Source organism: Macaca mulatta, chromosome 14 (genome assembly GCF_049350105.2).
Source record: "Macaca mulatta isolate MMU2019108-1 chromosome 14, T2T-MMU8v2.0, whole genome shotgun sequence".
Taxonomy (NCBI): domain Eukaryota; kingdom Metazoa; phylum Chordata; class Mammalia; order Primates; family Cercopithecidae; genus Macaca; species Macaca mulatta.
The window spans coordinates 114,022,771-114,045,273 of record NC_133419.1 but is presented as its reverse complement, the minus strand read 5'-3'; the positions used below and the strand labels follow the sequence as shown (position 1 = coordinate 114,045,273).

The window sequence follows — 22,503 nt, the reverse complement described above, 5'->3', positions numbered from 1 at the left end:
CCCCAGCCACGTGGAACTGTGAGTCCATTAAGCCTCTTTTTCTTTATAAATTACCCAGTCTTTGTCAGCAATGTAAAAACAGACTAGTAATATACCATGTATCTATCTATCTATAAAAGGTGTGTTTTATGGAACTAGCTCACACAGTTGTGGGTGCTGGCAAGTCCAAAATCCACAGGGCAGGTCAGCAGGCTGGAAACTCAGGTAGAGGTTGAGGCAGTCTTTAGGCTGAATTTTTTTCTTCTTCAGGAAACCTTAGTTTTTGTTCTTAATGCCTTTCAACTGATTGGATGAGGATAATCTCCTTTACCTACAGCCAATTGGTGACAGATGTTAACCCTATCTACAAAATACCTTCACAGAAACGCCTAGGTTAGTGTTTGATTAAATAACTGGATACTAGAGCCTAGCCAAACTGACCCATAAAACTAACCATCGCAACATTCATGTGATGTTAGGCAAGTCACTCAACCTCTTTGAGTCTTAGTTTCCTCATCTGTAAAATGGTGAAAATTTGCTCACGAAGGAATTAGTATTAGATCTCTTTTAATGAAAGTAACAGATCCATTGCAAACTCACTTAAACCTAAAAAAGGAATTAGCTGGGCATGGTGACACACACTTGTAATCCCAGCTACTTGGGAGGCTGAAGCAGGAGGATTGCTTGAGCCCAGGAGTTGGAGTCCAGCCTAGGGAACATAGCAATACCTTATCTCTTAAAAAAACAGACAAGAAAGGAACTTATTGGCTTGTTGATGAAATGAAAATCCTGGAATTATATCTGGCTTTGGTTGTGGTCAGATTCTTGGTGTTGAACGGTGTCATCAGGGCTGAGCTTATGCCACCACTGCTGAGCCCTGCTATTGTCTGCTGACTTCATTCTCATGGATGTTCTTTCTATGCAACAAAGTTCCAGATATTCAGATGCCCTGTCACACTCTCTGGAATGCCAGCCCTTGTCACTTCTGCTCCTTGCCCTCTTCTGAGAAAGGCATTGGAGGACTTCTCCCTCCTGGGGTCTGTGCCCCGCATTAGCAGCTCATTTCCTACTGGTATGGGTGGGGCAACCATGGCGCTGGAGTGAGGGAATCTACACTGGCCTAGGGCTTCAGCAATCACAAGCCATTTTTATTTTTATTTTTTAGACTTGAAGTTTCTCTAGTAAAACAGCTTTCTTAAAACTTCAAAATGACTTTTACCCATCACCTCTCTTCCTGAATAATTCAGTGCTAAAGCCATTAGAGGTAGGCAGACTGCTGCAGCCAAAGCAGGGTGTCTGAGGCCAAATAGGGTGAGAAGGCATTCCCAGAGAGAGGCAGCTGGGAAGAGTGAATCAGTGCCCCAGGGAGGAAAGTGTGGGTGGAGGATGGGGGTGAGATGGAGGAGGAAAACCTGTCCATAGAAATCGCAGCACAAGTGGCATGCAAGAGCACCCATTCAAGGCGTGGGGTGGCCTGGCACAGAGTGCCAGGGCAGAAGGAGGCTGAAGAGTACCCATGCAGCATGGGGTTGGGGGAAGGGTTGGTGTGGGCCACCAGAGCCTAAGCGAGGCGAAAGATATCTAGGTAGAAAGATGGCCCTGTGCAGGATATCAGAGCTTCTGCAGAGTGACGAGGGTATGGCGGGAAGTAGCCCCACTTCGGGAGAAGGGTGTTCCCATAGAGGAGTGGCCTGGCCTGGCATGGGGCATTAAACTCCAAGCAGGGTGAGGAGGGTGTCCATATGGTGAGGTGGACTGGAAAGGATAGTTGGCAATGGAGAAAAGAGAGGAAGAGGAAGGTACATGCATGTTCTTGTGCATGCACCAAAGCAAATGTGTGTGTGTGTCCATGGAGGAGTCCTGGGAGCAATGAGTACACTACACCAGCGCCTCTTGAAACTTAGGTTTCATGAGGAAATGGCTGCTTCCAGGGCTGAAGTAGAGAAAGGACAAGATGAGAATGTAACATCCTGTTGTGTCAGGAAGAATGAAGAGCTCAAAGAATGATAAGGTCATGTAAAAAAGATACAGAAACCAGATTGAATGGGCTTCCGCTGAGTGACCGGATCAGGGACAATCTAAACATAAAAATAAATAATGAAGCTAACAGAATTCACTGAAAACTAGTAAACCACTAGTCTAGTCTATACTGATACAGATAAACAATCGATTGAAAGTTTGATGGGGCACAGGATATCTACAAAGTTTTAAAGTCCCTCCACACGTAGCATGTCCTCAATTAATGTTAATACTACAACAAAGAATAAATGCTTTTTAACTACAAAGAGGAGAAAAGAGTGACTTCACAGCAAAAAAGCCTGGCAGACACCACCTTAATCAAATGATCCAAGAGGGCCTTGTCAGACACAGAAGGATGGAAATCACGTGCCACTTAGTAAGATGCGGCCAGAGTAAGAGTACCAGCTCCATGGCATTCCTGTGAAAGAGCAGCATCTGAATTTCATTGTGAGAAAATTTCGGACAAGCTAAAATTGAGGGTCATTCTACAAAACAAATGGCTTGCACTCGTCGAACATGTCAAGATCATGACAAACAAAACTGAACTCATCTTCCAGATCGATGGAGACTAGAGAGGCAAGAAACTTAAAAAAACAAAAGGTGTGTTCCTGGGGTGAATGTTGAACACACAAAGATTATTTTTGTTTTGCTTTAAGGATCATCAGAGGAACAACTGGAGAAATTGGAATAAGGGCTACAGGTTAAATAATAGTATTGTATCCATGTTTATTATTATTATTTTTTTTTGAGATGGAGTCTTGCTCTGTGGCCCAGGCTGGAGTCCAGTGGTGCAATCTCAGCTCACTGCAAGCTCCACCTTCCGGGTTCACGCCATTCTCCTGCCTCAGCCTTCCAAGTAGCTGGGACTACAGGCGCCCACCACCACGCCTGGCTACTTTTTTGTATTTTTAGTAGAGATGGGGTTTCACCATTAGCCAGGATGGTCTCGATCTCCTGACCTCATGATTGGCCCGCCTCGGCCTCCCAAAGTGCTGGGATTACAGGCATGAGCCACCGCACCTGGCCCCATGTTAATTTCTTGACATTGATTTTGATCTTGATTATGTAGGGGAGAGAAGGTCCTTGCTTATAAGAAGTAGTACAATATTCACAGGTGCTGGAGCATCTGGTCAGAAATTTACTTTCAAATGTTCAGGAAAAAGAAACATCTTTGCATTGCATTTGCATTTTTTATGTAAGTTTATGATTATGATTGGGAGTTGCTGAAGACATTTGTGTATGTGTGTGTGACCAGTTTTTCCCCAATCTACCACAATATGGTCTTTTTTTTCAACCTACCACAATGGCCAAAGAAGAACTCTTGTTTCCAATCCTAGATAGGCTCCTTCTTATCTCAATAAATGGCCTCAAACATTCACTTTCTTGCTTAAGACAAAGCCTAGGAGACATCCTGACCCTCTTTTAAGCCACGTCTTCCATCCAACCTACCAGCAAGTCCTGCCAAACCTACTTCCAACACAGATCTTGAACTTGTTCTCTTTCCATGCTGCTGGCTCCCTCACATGAGCCACCCCATGTGTGTGTGAAGGGGAATTTCATGAAGAGGTCCACAGGAGGCTGTGATCTCTGTGTGTTCCGTGGCCACATGTCTGGCAGTGGACCTAGGTTGAGCTTGGTCAGAAGGACACTGACGGTCAGCTGAACTTGAGTGGAGGAGAGCAAAGGTGTGCAGGACTCATGAGAACCTCCACATTTCTCTGTCATTGCAGGAGACTATGGTAAGTCCTTAAGAGCATGATGGACACCACATCCTTCTGCCTTCAAATCACCCATGAGTCCTTTCTTTGTCTAATTCTAACTGGAACCATACAAACAAGGGCGTCTAGGAAACGTGACTGACAGCAAACATGTCAACGAGCACATTCATATTGCATCAACCTCTGCCCATGCAGCCTCAAGAAGCCATGTGGCCTCACTCCATCCCATCACTCTGCTCAGTACTCTGCAGAGCTGCTGCGTTCTCAGTGGTTTATGGTGGCATTCTCCATCAGGAAGGTGGCTTGGGAGCATGGATCACATCCATTTTGGTGCCCACTGAATCTCTAGCACTAGAGCAGTGCCTTAGTCCATTCAGCCTAAAATCCATAGACTGGATGGCTTATAAACAACAGAAATGTATTTCTTACAGTTGGGAAGGCTGGAAGTCCAAGATCAAGGCACTAGTGAATGGTGTCTGGTGAGGGCCCACTTCCTGGGTCATAAACCTTCCTCTCACTGTGTCCTCACATGGTGGAATGGGCGAGGGAGCCCTCTGGGGTCTCTTTCATAAGGGCATTAAACAAGGGCTCCACCCTCATGACCTAATCACCTCCCAAAGTCCCTTAGGGGTTAAGATTGGCGATTAGGAGTTCGACAAATGAATTGTAAATAACAACATTCAGTTATAGAAAACAGGGAGTGGCACATGGTAATGAATAAATGCCCCCGACCTTGACATACAGTTCTCTATTTTTAGATCTACTACTTACAACAGCTTACTTCCACATGCTAATTTTTAAAATTACATAGCAATTAATAGTATTTTTTTATTTTAAGTTAAAAAAAAATCAAAAGCAAATTGACTTCAGTAAAGGGAGATACATTGGTTCAGGGAATTGAAAAGCCCAGGCATTTTTCAGTCACGGCTGGTCCATGGGACTCCAATGCCGCTGAGATCTGTTCTGCTTCCTGTGTGTTGGTTTCAGTCTCGGGCAGCCTTTCCCTCGGGGTGGCACCTGGAAGCACTTCTCTTCCTATGAGTTCCAACAGAGCTTCTTTCTTGCTAGTCATTTCCACAAAAGTCCTAGGAGTGGAAGGAACATTCTCGAAGAAAAATCAAAGTGCTGTTAAGAGAAGGAAGGAAAATGGATGTCCGCTGGATACATGCATTTGTTTGCTACAGATTTGTTGTAAGGATTAAGAGATGATGTTTTAAAGTTTCTGGCATGTAGCAAGCCCACAATTAATGCAAGTTGCTGCAACAATACTTAATATTATCATGTAATTATTCTTACCCTATGAAGCATTTTATAAGCTGTAGGACAGCAAATCAATGCTAGATTTCATTATCTCCTTTGGAGTTCAGCAGATGTGGACAGCTCAATTCAGGAGCAGAGAGGAGGAGCAGCCTTCATTTTCAGGCCCCAGGGGCAGGCAGCGGCTTTCTGTTTGGGTGGCCAGGTTGGGGGAAAAACCTGGTTTCTTGCGGTTCTCAGCACGGCCACTTGGTGGCAGCCTTAGCCCGCTGTGCCCTTCCCAGCCAGGCCCAGCCGCTCATCTGGGTTTCCCCTGAGAGCCTCAGGGACCCTAGTCCTCTGCCCACCTCAGTTTTGTCCTTTATGTTAGGGACGGGGGCACTCACGTGTGGGTAGATGCGTATAAAGGATTTCAGTGCTGTGCCAGGGTCACAAGGAGGAGGAAGGGAAGCTTTTGGCCAGTCTAGGCATCTCCTCCAAGAGTTTGCAGGACTGGCAAGAGGTTGGGTGTGTATTTGGTGAGCAGACGAAGCCAGGGACTCCAGTAAACATTTGTCATGTTGCCTAGCACTTGTCCAACATCGTTGCTGTGCTGGAGGATGTTCTGGCTTTTGGGTTCCCACCTCCCCATAGTTGATGCTGAGACCTCCATTCCCCAGGCTTCTTTACATCACCGGCATCGGTGAGACCCAGGCTCTGCAGCAGACTTACCGATGTGAGTCTTCGTCTGGAGGTGAGACCGAAGGAGGAGAGAAGCTCTTTCCTGTACCCATTTTGCTGGCAAAGATGGTTGCGGAGGCGTGTGGCTTTCTCTAGTGGGGTAGGGGTGGGGAGGGGAAGTGGGTTGTAGCAGTTGGAAGGTCAAGCTCTCGATCCAGAGGTGGTATTGAAGCCATGGATGGCAGTGGTGTTCCAATAAGACTGATTGCTCAGCACTGTAACGGACATGACTTTTGAAAGCTTGGTCTGAACGCTTGTTCTCCCGGCCTCCCACAACAGTGTGAATCACTCAATATCCTTTCAATTTACTCCGTGTTTTGTTTAATCAGCCAGAATCGCTTGGGATGCTTGCAGCTAAGAAACCCGGGCTAACATGAATACTAATGCTGATGTTTCACATGCCAAGGACAGGGCCTCTTTAAAATTCAAACACTTCTGTGAGGTAGGAATTCTCATTTCGGAGCTGAAGTAAGCATACTCAGAAAGTTTAAGCACTTTGCCCATGGTCACACAACTTGGAAGCACCAGAGCTTAGATTCCAATGCAAGATATGTTGCTTTTTGGAGCCTATAATCTTTCCAATCTGCTGGACCTTGAGTTCCATCAGGACAAGGACATTGTCTATCGTATTCATCGCTGCACCCCCGTTACTCAACACATATGTGCTGACATAGTAGGTGCTCAGTAAACATTTCACCTTAATAGATGCTGAACTAATGAGTAATTGAAATGTCACATTCTCTTATCTTGGAGTGTGTTTGGACTTGGGTCTTCCCTGGGGGCAAAATGGGGGTAAAGGGCAGGTAGACTTTGCCACTGGAAAGTCCCCTTTCCCTCTTTAGGCCCCGACTGCTCCTCGGCACACCATGTCCTGCATGCTCCAGTCCCTCTGTGCATTCTGACCTTTGCCAACTCAGCTCACTGCCTGTGCTTGGAAGGTGACCTGGAACAATGGCTGTGATTGTGTTGACCGTTTGCTTCCTCTGCCTTCAGTGCTCCAGGCCTTGGTGGGAGATCAGGGCTGTTGCTATCAAAGGCATCTGGAATCTGAACAGGGTCGTCTGTGCATCCATGCGTCAGTCTCCTCTCCCCAGGCCTGAAGAGTGGCTGCCTGGTCTCTGCTTAAGGGCACTGACTGTCCACTTTTAGGGTCACTCCAAGAGACAGAATGGTCTGTTTTTCTTGTGTATAAAACAGACTTCCCTACAATGTTTGTTCTACTTGAGCTCTCAGGAGTATTAAATATTAAGTCCACCCTCTTTTCTAAACAACAACTTCTCCATACGTGAAGACAGCTGTTCGAAGTATACGTTTTTCCTCCCACCCTCCCACCTGCTTTCACGGTTTCTTCCCCAAGCTCAACATACTCAACTCCTCCACATGCTCCTCGTCAGACATGGCTGTGAGTTCCTTCAGCCTCCAGTGCTTCTGCCCTGGATGGGATCCCTGGCCAGCACTTCTCCTTGGGTATAGCATGGGACTGGGAGACTGCACCACAGCAGGGCAGAGTGCTGGCTTACACATTGTTTCCTATGGAGACTTCATGACTGGGTTCAAATCCTGTCTCTGCTTCTTCCTAGCTGTGTGACTCTCAGCAAATGATCAAACATTGCCACGGTTTCTTTATCTATAAGATGGGGTTAATAATTGTACCTACCTCAGAATTGTCCTAAGTGCTAAATGAATAAATATTTGTAGAGGGCTCACAGCATGGCCAGATATAGTGTTATAGAAGCATTAAACATAAATAAATCAAACTGTCAGTTTCAATATCACAAGTATTTTTGACCATCTGCAATGCATCATCTCTCATATTGAGTTTATAGTCCAGTTAGACCCCAGAGCCTTTTATTTTTCTATTTCAAATATTCTCTGCTGCTGAGCCCCACTGCTGTCAGCGTGCACTTTCGTGGTTGGATTTTTTGAGAGCGTGCAAGAGTTTCCATCTGTCTCTGTGGCATTACGTCATCTCAGCTGCTGTTTCCCCACACAGCTCAGCTGAGCTCCTTTGGGGTGCTAACTGCCGTCCAGCCTGTGTGTGGTGAAGTGTACTGAGTTTTGGGAAGTGTCTTGCCGACATCCAGACACACGGCTGTGTCTCCAGCATTTCCTGTCTGTCTACATGGAACGAAAGTCTCCGGAAAGACTTTCCCCAGCCTTCCCCTAGCACTTGGATGGTGCTAGGACCTCAGACCAGGCGTTTCATGGTGGAGACGTTCCCCAGCCGCACACCTGCCAGTGTTTCTCCACGTGCGGTCTAAGGACCACATGCAATGGAATCTTCCTGTCCCAGACCCAAGTCATCACACTTGTAGTATGGCTTCCAGGTCCCATGCCATAGCCAAGGTGCAGATCTCTGAGGCTGGAGTCCATGAATGTGCAGTTTAAACAGTCCCTCGGGAGACTCAGAAGGGTGATGTAGGGGATGATGGAGGAGCTTGGCCAAGTGTGGTGGGGAGGAGAGCTGCTGCTGTGTCCCAGCCTGGGCCTGCCCATGACAGACCCTCTCCATGTGTCAGAGGATGGGCTTTCTTTCCTCCTTCAGCATCAGGACATGGACTACAGCATGGCTTCTGGGCTAGATTCCTACACTCCAAACTGAGGCTCCCTGGGGAAGATTCATTACCTGCTGTTGGGAGCGATCTTCCAAGCCTGGTTCCTCACGCTCACAGCCAGCTTTCCAACAGCCTGTGGATGACCATCCCCATGGGAAGCACTCTAAACAGACCCCTGTGGGTTATCATGTTCTCAGCTGGGGTTGGAAGCTCAGTTTCAGGAAGGAGAAACAGCACAGTGCTCTCCCTGGTCACCGGCACCTAGACCTGGGGATGAGTAGACCCTTCCCAGATCACACTTGGCCTCCTCTTTGCTCTTTCTCGGTCTCTCAACCCAGAGGTTTGCCCCCTTAGAGAGGAGACTCCAAGCAAGCAGGCTCCAAGTCTTTGCATGGTCAGCCTTGGGGCTCAGATAACACAGCTTTGCGACAGACACAGGTAGACCCAATAGTAATGCTCCTGCCTTTCAGGGTCCTCTAACTCAAGTCTTTCCAGCTCTTCCCCATCGTGAAGGTGCTGCTCACTGACTGGACATTGCCACCAGCCTGGAGGAAGGAGGAGGTGGTGACCCATGGCCAGGGGCTGGGCAGGCAGAGCAGAGAACCTCTCTAGGCACATGTGAGCCTTGTGGGTGGAGGTGTGGACTTCCTCCAGGGTACTGGGCAGTGGGCACTGCTGTGTGGCTGTCAAAGGCATCTTCTTGGCCAGCTGTAGGCCCTATTTGCATACATACAGATGAACATGGGCAGGTAACCATGCCTGGTATGCATATGTAATCATTTCACTCATGTACTCATTCACTCTGTCATTCATAAGACTGACAAATATCAAGTCCTGGCTTTGTGGTAGGTGCTGGATGTGGTGTCGGGATAAAGTAGTAATGAAGACAGACACGGAACTTGCCCTGGAGGGGTTCAGAAATCAGTGAGAAAGAGAAACAAATCAGAGATTAAACAAAGCATGAGGTCTTAGGGTATGTTAAAAATATTTACAGACTGTATTCTGTGAACACCAGCCGTAGTGTTGGAGCAAAGCCCTGGAGATCCTCTCTGGGCCAGGTAGAGCCACCTAGAAATTCTTTCGTGAGGGGCTGGGGTGACAGCAGCTACTTATAACAGCAAAGAAGCATTTCAATATTTTAATAACCTGATACGACCAAACCGGCACAGGCCAGCTGTATATTGGCCCTCAACAGAGCATAAAACAGCAGAATGCAAGCTGGATCAGGTGTCAGGAAAGGCTTACCTGAGCCTTTGAACTCAGATATCTGAACTAAGACCTAACGATGGAGTCAAGGATTGGTGCAGGCATTGGCGGGTGCTGGAGAGACTTCTAGAGAAAACAAGAAGTGTTTGCACCTGTGTAAACACAGCGATGAGAAAGTGCATGGCATAACCCAGGAAATACCATCATTTCACTATTTATGGCATGTAGAGTGTGAAGGGAGAATTGTGTGAGATGGGCTTGGAGAGGTCATTAAGGCATCTTATCTGCAACATTAAGAGGGTTGAGGATGAGACAGACTCTAATTTGATGGAGATTAAATTTCTACCACTGCATAGAATGGTAGATTGAAGGAGAAGTTAAGTTCAATAGTAGAAAAAGCATGCACTTCATATTCATTGAGAGTCTTACCTACTGCACATGTTTGAAGGAGCCAGCAGAGAAGATTTCTAAGAACACTTGGAACACAAGCTCCCTCCTGATTTTAGGCCTTTGCTTAAATGCCACCTCCTCAGAGAAGTCTTCCCTAATTGTTCCATGTAAAATGGCAGCTCCTCCTCATGAGTTACCTCTTTGCCTCATATGTGTCTGTCTCTTTGCAGCACTTGTCATAATTGGCTTATTGTATATAGTTATTTAGAACGTAGGCTTTGTTTCCTCAGCACCTAGAACAGCTCCTGGTCTTGGCAGGTGCTCAATAAACCTTGGAAAGGATATTGAATGGATGAGAAAGGCCCCACTGAAGTAGAACACAAAGGCCAGGGCCGAGGGAAAGGGATTGGCTTTAGAAAGGGGGAGATGCTGCTTCTGTTATAACAGGGGCAGAGGAGGAAGGGGCGACTGGAATGCAGGTAGGTGTGCAGATTTGGTGTCACGAATGGAGGCCGTTTCTTTCTGATGGCTTCTCTTTCCTTTTACGGGAAGGAAGCAAGACTGGTAGCTGAGGTGAAAGAGGTGGCTGAGGGACAAACTGGTTTGGGAAAGTGAAGACATTTTTGTAGAGGAGAACTGAATGAGTTGCTGCCAAATGTCAATAGAACTGCCAGGCAGTGCTGAGGACCTTGTTGAGAGTGACCTTCAATATTGCTACTAATGAGCCTGGTCATGTGCTTTTTCTCAAATAGCACCCAGCTGTCCAGGTGTAAGTAAAGAGGTGGCAGCCAGGAGATTTGCCAGGGCTAGAGTTCTACAAGACAGATGCAACATGAGAGCATCGAGGCAAGGAAGTTTCTGATATCATTGACTGTGTGGCTGCTGTGCTAAACCAGAGAATTGAGGCTGAATAAGGACGGAGGTGAAGGGAGGATGTGGCAAATAGAGGAAAACCTAGGAGTCTGAGCAAGGACAAAGAACTGATGTATGAGACTAGCTGGGTGAGTGAGCTAGATGGATCCAAGGGAGTGTGGGAGAGTGGGGACTCTGGACTCTGGTGAATGGCATGATCAGCCCAGAGTTTGGCCAAGAGAAAAAGTGGCTTAAGTGGAATGAAGAGGAAAGTCATTGGAGATGAGGGGCCTGTGTATTGGAGGAATTGCCCATATAATGTACTGAAGTCACTGAGGATGATGGTGGACCTTCAGGAGAGAGGAGGATCATGAGTTAAAGATTAAAATCTTCACAAGTAACTGCATGTTCAGGATTCTGCACTTGAGAGTGGCAGCCTAGAGGACTCAATGGCCTGAGCCTTGGTGGAACATCAGCCTGACAACAAAGTGAGGGAATGATAGTCTGGAGGTCACCATAAGGGGCAAGTAAGACACAGCCCCTGTGCCCAGATCCTGGGGCACTCAGGGTGCAGAATAAGTAGCAGCATCCAGGAATCAGTGTCTGGAGAAGAGGAGAAACAAGTAAGGAAAGGTGATGCAAACACATTGACAGGGAAGGTGAAAGCATAGGGAAGTTTGTTGATCGTCTTATGGGAATCCCAGAACCTGGCAGAATAATTTAGGAGGGAGGAGAGGAATGCAACTGAGTTTTCTCTGCTTGGATGTACCTCTACCAGTTTTCCATCCTTCAGAATCTTTTATTACATGACCACATCTAATAGGGAAAGCAGCCATGTTATCACCCTACCTTTCTTTCCTTAGCATTATTTGAGAACAAGTCAGATAGGCAGGGAAATGGCAAAAATAAACAAACCCTGATACTTAGTTCTGCATACAAGCTACTCCACGGTGATTGCCCTAGCACAGAGGTGCATGCTGCCACACTCCACAGAGCTTCTACAAGCTTCCAGGAATATGCAGTGAATCAAGAGCATCATGCAAAGTACTGGACACGTGTTGCCCTGCCTGGGAGAATATTTTCCTGAATAGCAGGCCAAGCTCTAGCCTGGTCTCCCTAAGAATCTCTGCTGCCACCACTACTGGTCCCACATCCACGACCATCATCCTGCTCCTCTCAAGACCAAGTGACCCCATTCCCAAGAGTTCCAGTGCTCAGCCAGCAACCCCTGACTTACCCTCTGTGATGACAGCACATCTAGCTCCACAGAAATGGCTCAGGAACATGAGAGGCCCCATCCCTCCCTGGGTCTCTGGTCAGAGGAAATGCCTGTGCTTCCTTTGCCACAATCTAGCCTGGACCCAGGCAACCGAGCTGTGCTTAGGAAATGCCATTAAAGCTACCGTAAACGGTGTTCATCTTTAAAATATAGTCAAACGTGTTTAACAATTCCAGGCATTGAAGCAAAATGAAACATAATTTGTGTAAGCTCAGGGGGGTGGGAGAGAATGTGGATCATTTTAGGACCCACAAGTAGTTCAGCAGGGCTGGAGCATAGGTACAAGTTTTAGGAGTGCTAGAACTGGGGCTGGAGCAGTAAGCAAGACCTGACCAAGATGGGTTGTGTTAGTCTTGTTAAAAAGCTTGCATTCTCTCCTGAGGGTCGTTAGGAGCCATTGAAGATCTTGTTGGGGGCAGCCAGAGATGGGATGAGATGCCCATTCTGCACAAGTCATTCTGTCCAGAGTGAGGACAGTGGATTGGAGGCCACCAGGTGCAAGCTAATGCAGCCTCCCTTCGTCTAATTCTACCATCCAAGCTCAGCTTATATGAGACCTTCACCTGGAGGGATGCATAGGTGCCTTGCTTTCACTGGTAATGTTAGGGTGACTCTCCACCCCAACATTCAGAGGCCCTACTCTGCCTGCCCCAGTAGCATCAGGGTTAAATCAGGTGAAGGGGGTATGAGGGTCTGGAAAGCAATGGGGGACACTAGCCAGTGTCGTGGTGATCATGGAAACACCCAGGGCAACAAGGATCCCAGGAAATCTTTTTCTAGCTACAAGATAAATTTATTTTCTAAACTCCAGAGTATACCCATGCTTTCCAGGCAACAGGACAGGTAGATGCAAGTTCTCTTAAGGGACTGGGAAGAGCGGGCCACCTGGAAAGGAGACATCGAGTCACTGCCTCTCCTGACCTTGTCCTCCAAGGTGAGGCTGCGAGTGGTGTAGTAGGAATTTCTGACAATTCTCCTTGAGATGGAGCTGCCTGTGCATTTTACTTCCTGGGCCTCCTGCTTAGTTCTTTTCTCTCTTTAATCTATATACTTGGGGGTATCCCATGGTGATCACGCCAAGTCCCAGAGTTTGAAGTACAAGCACTATGTGGACAGCTCCTTCGTGAATCTCCAGTCTGGACCTCTCAAACTTTAGCCTACTCAAAATCTCTGCTCAGGTGTTCACAGATATCCCAGGCTTCAAGTGTCCTGAGACAAACGTTCCAGCGTCCAAATAATCTGCTTCTCCTGCGCTCCTTTTAGAAAGCAAATGGCAACTCTATCCTTTCAAATGTGTAGACTCAAAATCTGAAAGTCAGCAGTGATTCCTCTATCAAACCGCACATCCAATCTATTATCCAATCTTGCTGGCTTTACCTTTAGTACATGTCCAGAGCTGGCCACTGCTCACCCTTCCACCAGCTGTAGCTTGCTGCAAGCACATCATCCTGTCCCCTCTGGATCATCGCCTCCTCATTGGTATCCTTACATCTGCTCTTGCCCTCCTGTGATCTGTTATCCACCCAGCTGCCAGAGTGCTCCTTTTAACACTCAAGTCATGTCAGTCTTCTGGCAAAAACATCCCTTGGCTTTCCATCCCACTTGAAGAAAAGGCAAAATTCTAACAATAGTCTACAGATCCTGTGCAGTCTAGCTCATAGATACTTCTGAGTCATCTCCTATCTCTTTACTCTCTGCTCCACCCCATCTTTTGCTTTCTGTTCCAGCCACACTGGCCTCTTGCTCTTCCTCAAAGACACTAGCCAAGTCCCTACCTCAGGACCTTTGCACGTGCTGTTCTCTCTGCCTGAAATATCTTCCTTCAGATATTTGCACAGTTCAGTTCCTTGCTTCTTTCAGGTCACTGCTCAAATGTCACCTTTTCAGAGAGTACTACACTGATTGCCCTATATAAAATAATACTCCATAACCCCTTTACCTAGATGCACTGTTCTCCTCTGCACTTACCATTCCCTGAGTTAGCCATGATAGGCTAAATAATGGTAAGGTTACAAATCCCAAATTTAAGTGGTTTATAATATAAAGGGTTTTCCAGTGATATACTGGAGCCAGCTTGTACTGGCTCCAGAGAGCCAACTGCTAACTTTTCAGGAAATTTGTGAGCCAGTTGTTACACAAACATATATAATTTATAAAAAGTTAAATTATATAAAGTTATAATTAAGTAAATTATATTAAAACCAAAGGCAATACTCAAAATGCATCGCTTCTTAATTATATTACTACTTATTTTACTACTATTATTGATATATTAAAAATTTTATTATTACTACATACTACTATTACCTATGCACTTGACGTTATTTCTCTTGTATCTGCATGGTGGAAATACAGTATTATATAATGACATGCTACTATGCATCTCTACCTAACTCCTCGTCTGGTGATGCCATATTGAAATCAGTCATACTGAGAGTATTTACACACTGCTGAAGTCAGTAAATGCTACAAATCAAGGTTTGATTTATTTTTTTTTAGTGCTTGTCTAGACTTATGGAAGTAATGGGGAAATATTTTATGATTCAGATTAAACTCACAAGTGTGCCATGTCTGCAGCTGTTACACTGTGAACGAACGGCACAAAAAATTGAGGCAGTATTTCTCTAGTATTCAAAAACTTACCCCGATTCAACAAAGAAGTCACTCACATCATAGATGGATGAGTGAAGTTCTAACATATGTCTTTATGGTTTCATCTTATTTGTTAACATAAATGAATGCATCAGCCAACATGCAGGTTGGAACTACAGTCCTTTGTGAATGGGAACCACAAACTGATTATGGATACAAGACTTCAGCAAAAAATGAACCAAAGCATTCTGTGGGTATCAGTTGGATAGATGCAATTTCAATGTAGAATACTGTATATTTTATTATTTGTCAATGGCATCCTTTATAAGTTAAACACATACATGTGTGCACACACACACGTTGCCCTTCTCCCTTGGAGAGTTGGCCATTAAACATTTACCAACAACCACTGGCTCATCCCTCTCACACACTCCATGTCCATCATGGAGCACCTGTTCACATCCTTCACTCTGGGCCCAGGTGATGCACTTCCATCGCCTGAAGCATTGCTGATTGCTATGGGGGGTGTGGGGGAAACGGGCATGACAAAGGCTCTGCCTGGAGGTGGCACAAGCTACTTCTGTTCATATTCCATTTACTGAAGCAAGTCATCTGGCCATGCCTACCTTTAAGTGAGGGGAATCCCACTATGTGTCTAGAATGAAGAAAGGGAGAACCACCACAGCACATTGGATGTTTACGTGTCTACTGTCTGCCCCACTCCCAGGCTTGAATGTAACCTACATGAGAAAGAGTTGCCTTGCTCACTGCCACATCCCAGTAACCCAAACACCTTGGAGATGCTCTATGAATACTGAATGAATCTGAGAGGAAACTAGCCCGAAGGGGAAAGGCTCTGGAAGCAAGCCCCCATGGACGAACGGAGAGTGTCATCATTTTATCTTTTCTCCAAATCTTGTAAACAATGTGTTTTAGTCTTAGCCTGTCATATGCAGCTGAAATCTGGAGCAAAGAAAATCATATAGATGCATATGGCTCTGTGTCATTATTACAGGCAAGCGAGGCAAAATTGAAGGATGCAAAATTGAAGGATGTATCACTCTCAGATTTGTGTAACTGCAGGGTTGGCCCTGAGAGTGAGCACCTCCTTACATTTTGTGCCCTTGGATTCTCCCTTGCTTTACCTTAGCCTTGGTTCTATAGCAGGTCTCGTCCAGGAACTCCCAATTCCACAGCCTAATGGACAATTCCAACTCTAGCAGCTGCTGCTTTCAGACACAGCCAGGAGCATATACAAGAGAATGCTTAGCTGAGGCAATATTATATTCACTCTTTGTCTAGCTTAGAGACATAATAAACTCCAGGGGCTGAATGATGGCTCTAAACACTGAGAGACAGGCCAAAGCAGTAAGAGGGAGGCATTACTTATTTTAGAATAAGCTCCATGCCATTACCTTATTGCTGAAATCTTGAAGTTCAGGTGTTGACTGTTACTACGATTAGGTCTGATGGTATCGCACACCCAGGATGCCAACAGCACCAAATCTCACTGATCGAGTTCCCACTATGTGCCAAGAAAGCAGACACTAGGCCTTCATGTACATGGTTTCATTCATCAACCAGCACCCTAACTCTCTTTTCTTGGTATTTCCTGTGTGTCAGAAAAGGAAACTGAATCTTCGGGAGATTAAGCAACTCTTTCAAGGTCAAACAGGGAGCAGCAGAACCAGGGTTTGAAGGAAACCTTTCTGAATCTGATGTCTGCCCCTTCTAAATTAGGGCTCTCATCTATCAACCCGCGAGAAAAAATACAGAAAGTATCATTCAGGCAACACATGAACTCAAGACACTGAGACTTCACTAACCTTCCTCGCACGCAAGGTCCTAAAGGAACTACCACACGCATGTCCACATCTGATGCACAGAACAGACTCTCACCGCATCGAAATAAACCCCAGTATGATCATAATAACTTTTTTTCTTTCAATTTTTATTGAACACAAGTATTCTGACAGAATGCAAAGTCAAAATTCTCAGTTAGTACTCAGTATTTACACCAGTGAGAATGGAAACAAAGGTGGTATCGATGTTTCACTTGGTAAAAAGTTTTATAACAAGAGAGAAGGCCCCCGAAGTACAGAATGCTGGGTAGGGATGTTAATGGAGGTCTGAAAACCGCCGTCCAGACAGACGCCTCGAGTGAAAACCTGGGACTCGGAAGGCTCCATAGAAAAGTGTGAAAATAGAGTTCCACCTCCAAAGCTGCACTATGTACACCACAGCCCTGCAGGGTCCAGTGGCCCTGCTCATCACACTTGAGTGCTCCTCCAGCAGAACTTGGCCATGCCGGTCTTCATGTGAATACATATGTATGGCACATACACACATAGACACATAGACATTGGAAACTGGTGGAGTTGATCCCTCCTTCAAAAATTAAAAAAAAAGAAAATTATAAGCTTTGATCTCTTAACATAAAAGATAAAACATCTTGGAATAAAATGACTCCCTCTTTGATTTTAGAGAAAGCATTGCTTATTTACTTTTTTTTAAAAAAGGAAAACTCTTGCATGCTAAGACAAACCTACATGTAATGGGAGAGAACAGACCAAAATGTGGGCAGAGTCTTAGGTCCTAGCTAATGGCAGAGCCAGGGTTCTAGGGGGTCAGCTGCCCCGGGCCAGGTGATCTGAGAGCTGACCTGTTTCTTTCTAACCATCAGAACCAAAATCAGTTGACCTAACCATAACCACTTTGACAGTCTTGACAAGGCATGGCATGGGCTTGGCCTGGTGTGGCAAAGCCATCGACACTACAAGATGAGGAACTGAGTCCGCTGAACAGCCTGGTGACTGGAAGAGCCTGCCCCTCACTGCTGGGCCCTCCCGGTCTCAGACACCCAGGCTCTCATATTCTACTGTGTGTTCCAAGATCTCTCTCCATGTTCCTCTATCCTGAGGGCCTGTGCATTTGAACCAGAGATCTGTGCTGGCCCTAGAATCAAAGGGGCCAGGGCTCTGTGTTCTGGGATCCTCCATTTCCATCCCCAGGAGCTGAGAAAATGCAACGTAACCCCACATTGAGCAAATGACAAGACCATTATTCTTCACAGTTTGAAAGTATAATCTAGCATCGCCACTGATCGGACTGCAGAAGTGTCAGAACATTGGGGAGACTGGCCCACAGAATCGACCCAGAGGCAGCCTTGCCACCCTAACCTCTTGCTGCTTTGTACCTTAGGAGAGGAGCGCATGCGGAGTACTGATTTCTGTTTACTTAGCGTCATCTTCATCATCATCATCATTTGTATTTCATTTTCTTTGTTTAAAGGCTTCGATTCCTTTTAAGAGTGATTTTTGTTTCCTGAATATTTTTTTCTGAACTATCTGCTATACCTTCCACAACCAAACTATGTTGAAGTTTTATTTCAATACTATGACAAAAACACGTTTCACACTAAAATATTCACGCATCCACAGTGCACAAGCTTGCAGTTCTAAAGTAGAATGAGGAAAAAAAAAAAGCAAAATTTCTATACAAAGGGCTGGCTTTTCCCTTCTCCCCGCCCTCCCATCCCCCTTAAAGTTTCTGTATTTTTCCCCCACTTGGTTTCCAATCCAGGAAAGTTGTGTTATGACTCCAGACAGTAGGTTGTTTCTTTTCTCTTTTGTTTCTATAAATGCTGCCTAAGTGAACAGAAGGCCGATGTTACTTTACTTCAACAGATTTCCAAAAAAAGACACTAATTCCCTGAAGCACACATGCTCTTCCGCTCAAATCTAGATTCTGGGCTCAAAAGGAAATGGTATGTATATATTTTATTTGGCTTTCTACACAAAGGGGATGTGTGGGGTAATAATGTGTGTTCACCAAGACCAGCCCCAACTATACAATCTTCTCTGCTTCATTCAACAAAGCCTAAGGAGTCCTTCAAAAGAAGGGTGAGAACGCCTGGGAGCAGATCCCTTTTCACAGATGCAGGCAGGTGGCGGCTAATCAGAAAGTGGTCTAACCCCCAAAGAAACACAAAAATAACCAAAAATTGAAAAAGCAAAACCATTCCAGAATGAGATGGATTTTCACCTGAGTGGGACCCAGGCAAAAACTGCAGATCAGAAAAGAGGGGAAGAGCAGCTGTAAACAATCATGTTTTGTGAAGTCGTCCTGTGCTAAAGCAAGCGTGGGATGATCCTACCTACCTCTAGGTGGTATTTGTTACCTTACAAATAAAAGGCAGCTATTTCACATGGACATTTAAACACAACCAAAGTCGAACATTTGTCACCTTGTAAACACTGGAAAACAAAGTTGGCAGAAAGAAAAAAGAAAGAATGTAAAAGAAAGAAAAATAAGTCTGAATACTGCAAATTGAGATCTACCCCCAGAAGCTGCAATTTGGCATTCTTCCTACAAAATAAGAGTCTACGTGGGAATTGAATTCAGCTAGAAAGGGTGACACACTTTGCATACTGAACAAATACAAAGTGAACAGAAATTATAACTTATTTATGAGGTTTTACAGAGTTCAAACTTGACTGAAAGTATAAAAATAAACTGTGGACTTTGTTCATTCGATTAGTCTTAGTGCCTGAAAGTTATTTCTCTGAAACTGGTCTGTGCCAATCGGGTAACACCAAGTGTGGTCTTCCTGAACCTAGATTTTGTTTCTGAGCTTCCTAGATTCTTAATTTGGGGTCCTTTTGTCTGATTTTTAAATGGTTTCAGGGAACGGAGTGTCCTAGTTTGGCTGTGGGTTTAACCTTTTTGTCTCATTTTCTTACAAGTGAGTGCTAACAAAGGGACCCTTTCTATAAGATTCCCATGTTTTATCTGTTTAGTTTTTTTTTTTAAAGGCAAAAGACACTAGAGAAATGAGATGTGTGTGTGTGTGCATGTGTGTGTGTGTGTGTGTGTGTGTGTGTGTCTGTGGTGTTGGAAATGCTCTGGTGAAGCTGCTGTGTCACTTTTTATTTTGATCTTTGCTCGGTTCTCGTCACCCATCATGCTTTGCTCTCGTTCTCCTTTGTCTGTGTGGCGTCATTGGGGACCGTCTTGACTTCGGCTGGCGCTGGCTTCGTTTCTGTCTCCTGGCACTCTGGCTTTGCTTCTACAGGGCCCTTCCTGCAGAGAATCAGGAAAACAGCACCACTGAGACCACGGTCTGCAAACATCTCGCCCCTGTATCCAGGCCCTGGGGACAGCGGGGAGGAGGGGGTTCTTCAGTGTCAGCACCCGGCTCCAACCGCTGCCCATCAGAATCACCTGGGAGCACTAAAAATCACCCATGCCTGGGCCTTGTTCCCGGAAATCCTGATTTAATTGGTCCGGACACGGTGACTTTTAGAAGCACCCAAGTGACTCTAATGTGCAGCCATAGTTGAGAAGCACTGAGTCAGAAGAACGAGTCCTCTCCTCTTCCAGCCCTAAGGTGATGCCAGAGGTGTTTTTACCTGGGGTGGTGGAAGGGGGCAGCAGAGGCAGCTCCTCCTCACCCTGACCAGCTGCAGTGGCAACAGCGCAGCTGGATGTAAATGCAGCCTGCGGGGCTGGGCTGGGCTCCCAGCACTGATTTCAGGGGCCCCTTTGCAACCCACTCTTGCCTGTCCCTTCCCCACCCCACCCTGTGCTATTGCAGGATGATGCCTTTAGGGCCTGCCCGGGTAGGGTGAGAAAACACTGATGGAGGCAGCTTTTCATGGCAGCTTGGTGGAGGACTGGAGTGGACCTGGTGGCTATGCGGGAGTTGAGGGCAGCTGAGTGGGCAGTGCTATCAGAGTCCTTTTCCTTCCTGATGCTGAGATTCAGGGCTCCTGGCGAGAGCCCCTCGCAGCCCCTGGTGGCAGCACGTCAGCCTATCTGGGGAGCAGCCACAGGAGCCTCTATAAAAATCTAGGTCTGACTCTGCCTCCATCAGTTCCAGCAAAGGGAATCGGGTCTGAGGATGCATGGGGACAGGTACAGACCCCAGCCTCAGCTGGTGCCACTGAATTTTGGCAAGACACTTACAAACCTGAAAGGTTAAGGACTTTCTTCGGAACTTAGAGACCCAGCTATTTGATGCTGGGAGCCCCGAGTCTTCCCAGCCACTCTAAGAGCAGGAGAAGCAAGAGTGGGCTGAGGGCCGGGATTGGGAGGGGAGGGTGGGCATCCGAGCCAGAGTGCAAGGGGGCCTCTAGACTGCACCCTCCCCTGCCACGGGCCTGGGGCCTACCTCTTTTCTTCCTGCACATCAGTGTCTTTCTGGTGGGGCCTCAGCCTGGCACTGAATAACACACCGACTGGGGGCCCCAGGGTGGCTGATAAGGGCACCTTGGCCTTCTTAGCCTGCTTCCCAAGCTATTCTCATCAGTGGCCCGACTGCAAGGGCTCCCCCAGGGAAAACAGAAGCCGCTGCTAGGATGATAAGGATAAAACATAATTAACATGGCCTAATTAGCCAGCAGGCGGCTGCTCCTGGGGCCCAGCTGCCTGTCTTGCTCTCTCTGCCTTGTCCCAGCCCCTTGGTTGACGGTCGCCTCAGAGAAGCCCTGGATGAGGCTGAAGACACATCTAAGAAGGAGGACACAGCACAAACGCACACCACCACAGGACACAACCCGATGACAGCAGACAAAGAGAGGCCGTACTCGGTCTTTGCTGGCGCAGGCGAAACAGAGCTGTCTGCAGTGGAAGGAGCAAGCTCAGGGGCTTGTCCACTGGCCCCAGCGGCGGGAGCAGGAGAGCCCAGGGCTGCAAAAACATCCTTTGCAAGGTCAATATCTGGGGTCTTGAAGTTCCCTTCGTCCATTTTAAAGTCCTCGCCCTGGGAAGGGTTTGTGGTGCTGACGGAGGCAGCCTCGCTCTTCGGGCTAGCAAGGGCTGTGGCTGCCTCGGCCGGGCTCTTCGAGGCTCCGGGCTGGGTGGGCTCCGGGTCCGGGCCTTTGGTGCTGGGAGCCTCCTGCTTGGCCTGAGGGGCTTCTGTGGCAGGGGCAGCCGCTGCTGCTAGAGGACTGGCTGCCCCAGTCGGGGTGGGGACTGGTGCAGGGGTGGGCTTGCTGGCCGGAGGAGCCTTAGAGGCCTCCCCAACACTAGCAGGGGCGCTTGGGCTGAGGACAGCCCCTTGGTTAGCCAGGACACTAGAAGACAAATTGCTAGCGGCAGGGGTTGAGGTCGGGGTGTCGCTCAGGTCAACAAGGGGGGCGACCTTAGGGGCTGAAGCTGGGGCTGGGGAGGAGGCAGAGGCGCTGGGCCCCTTGGAAGGGGTGGCCTGGCCAGCCGGTACAGAGTTTGAGTCAGGCGTGGCCGTGGCCGGCGGGGCAATACTGGAGGTCAGGGTGGTGGTCTCACTGGTGGGGCTGTTCTGAGCAGTGGCAAAGGTTTCGGTGATAGTGTCAGAGTTAGTGGTGACGGTGGTGACAGAAGGCAGCATGTCCTCGACAGTGGCCGTAGTGTCGGCAGGCAGCCTGTGGAAGGACAGGAAGTAGAAGAGAATAGACAATGAAGCTGAGACGTGACAGAGAAGCGAGGAGGAGGGCTGAAGCCCAGGACAGGGACCATGGGGGTGGGGGCATGCAGTTAGGCACAGGCATGGACACAGGCCCACACAGAGAGAAGGATGCTGAGAGGAAGCACACGCCCAGGTGGGCAGAAGAGGACACAGGAGACGACAGAGAACGTGGCGGTCTCAAAAGGGACCTGCTAGCCCTTCCCCGCTGACGTCCCTCCAGCTCTCTGCACAGAGCTCCCTTTCCCTGAAGTCCCTGCAGACCTGCCTAGGGCTTCCTGATCCCTGCCCTGGATCTCGACTCAAGGAGGGGCAGGCTTCTGTTCAGCATCCACCTGCCCTAGGCTTCCCAGGTCCCAGAGGAACTGGGCCCAGCTGCCCTGCAGGGCTCCCCAGGGCACTGATGGGAAAAGTCACGAGTAAGGCAGATCATGAGTACTCAGAATGGCTCCTGGGAGCTGTGGGTTCTTCCAGCCACAGATTTTGTGGTTC

At 47.3% G+C, this 22,503-nt stretch overlaps 1 protein-coding gene across 8 annotated transcripts in view; it reads right to left on the bottom strand.

Annotated features, from left to right (window-relative positions):
- Positions 1-17,842: 17,842 nt before the first annotated feature.
- Positions 17,843-22,503, bottom strand: part of NCAM1 (neural cell adhesion molecule 1) — a 311,181-nt gene continuing 306,520 nt past the window's right edge. For 4 of the 8 annotated variants that reach the window (XM_015115714.3, XM_015115716.3, XM_077964291.1 and 1 more), the window contains 2 exons: positions 21,155-21,970; positions 17,843-19,649 (listed from right to left, as the gene is read on the bottom strand). In XM_015115714.3, coding sequence (XP_014971200.1) covers positions 19,529-19,649; positions 21,155-21,970 — 937 coding nt within the window. In that variant the 3' untranslated portion in view covers positions 17,843-19,528. The remainder of the gene's footprint in view (positions 19,650-21,154; positions 21,971-22,503) is intronic. The other 4 variants (XM_077964292.1, XM_015115722.3, XM_077964293.1 and 1 more) reach the window with 1 other exon arrangement.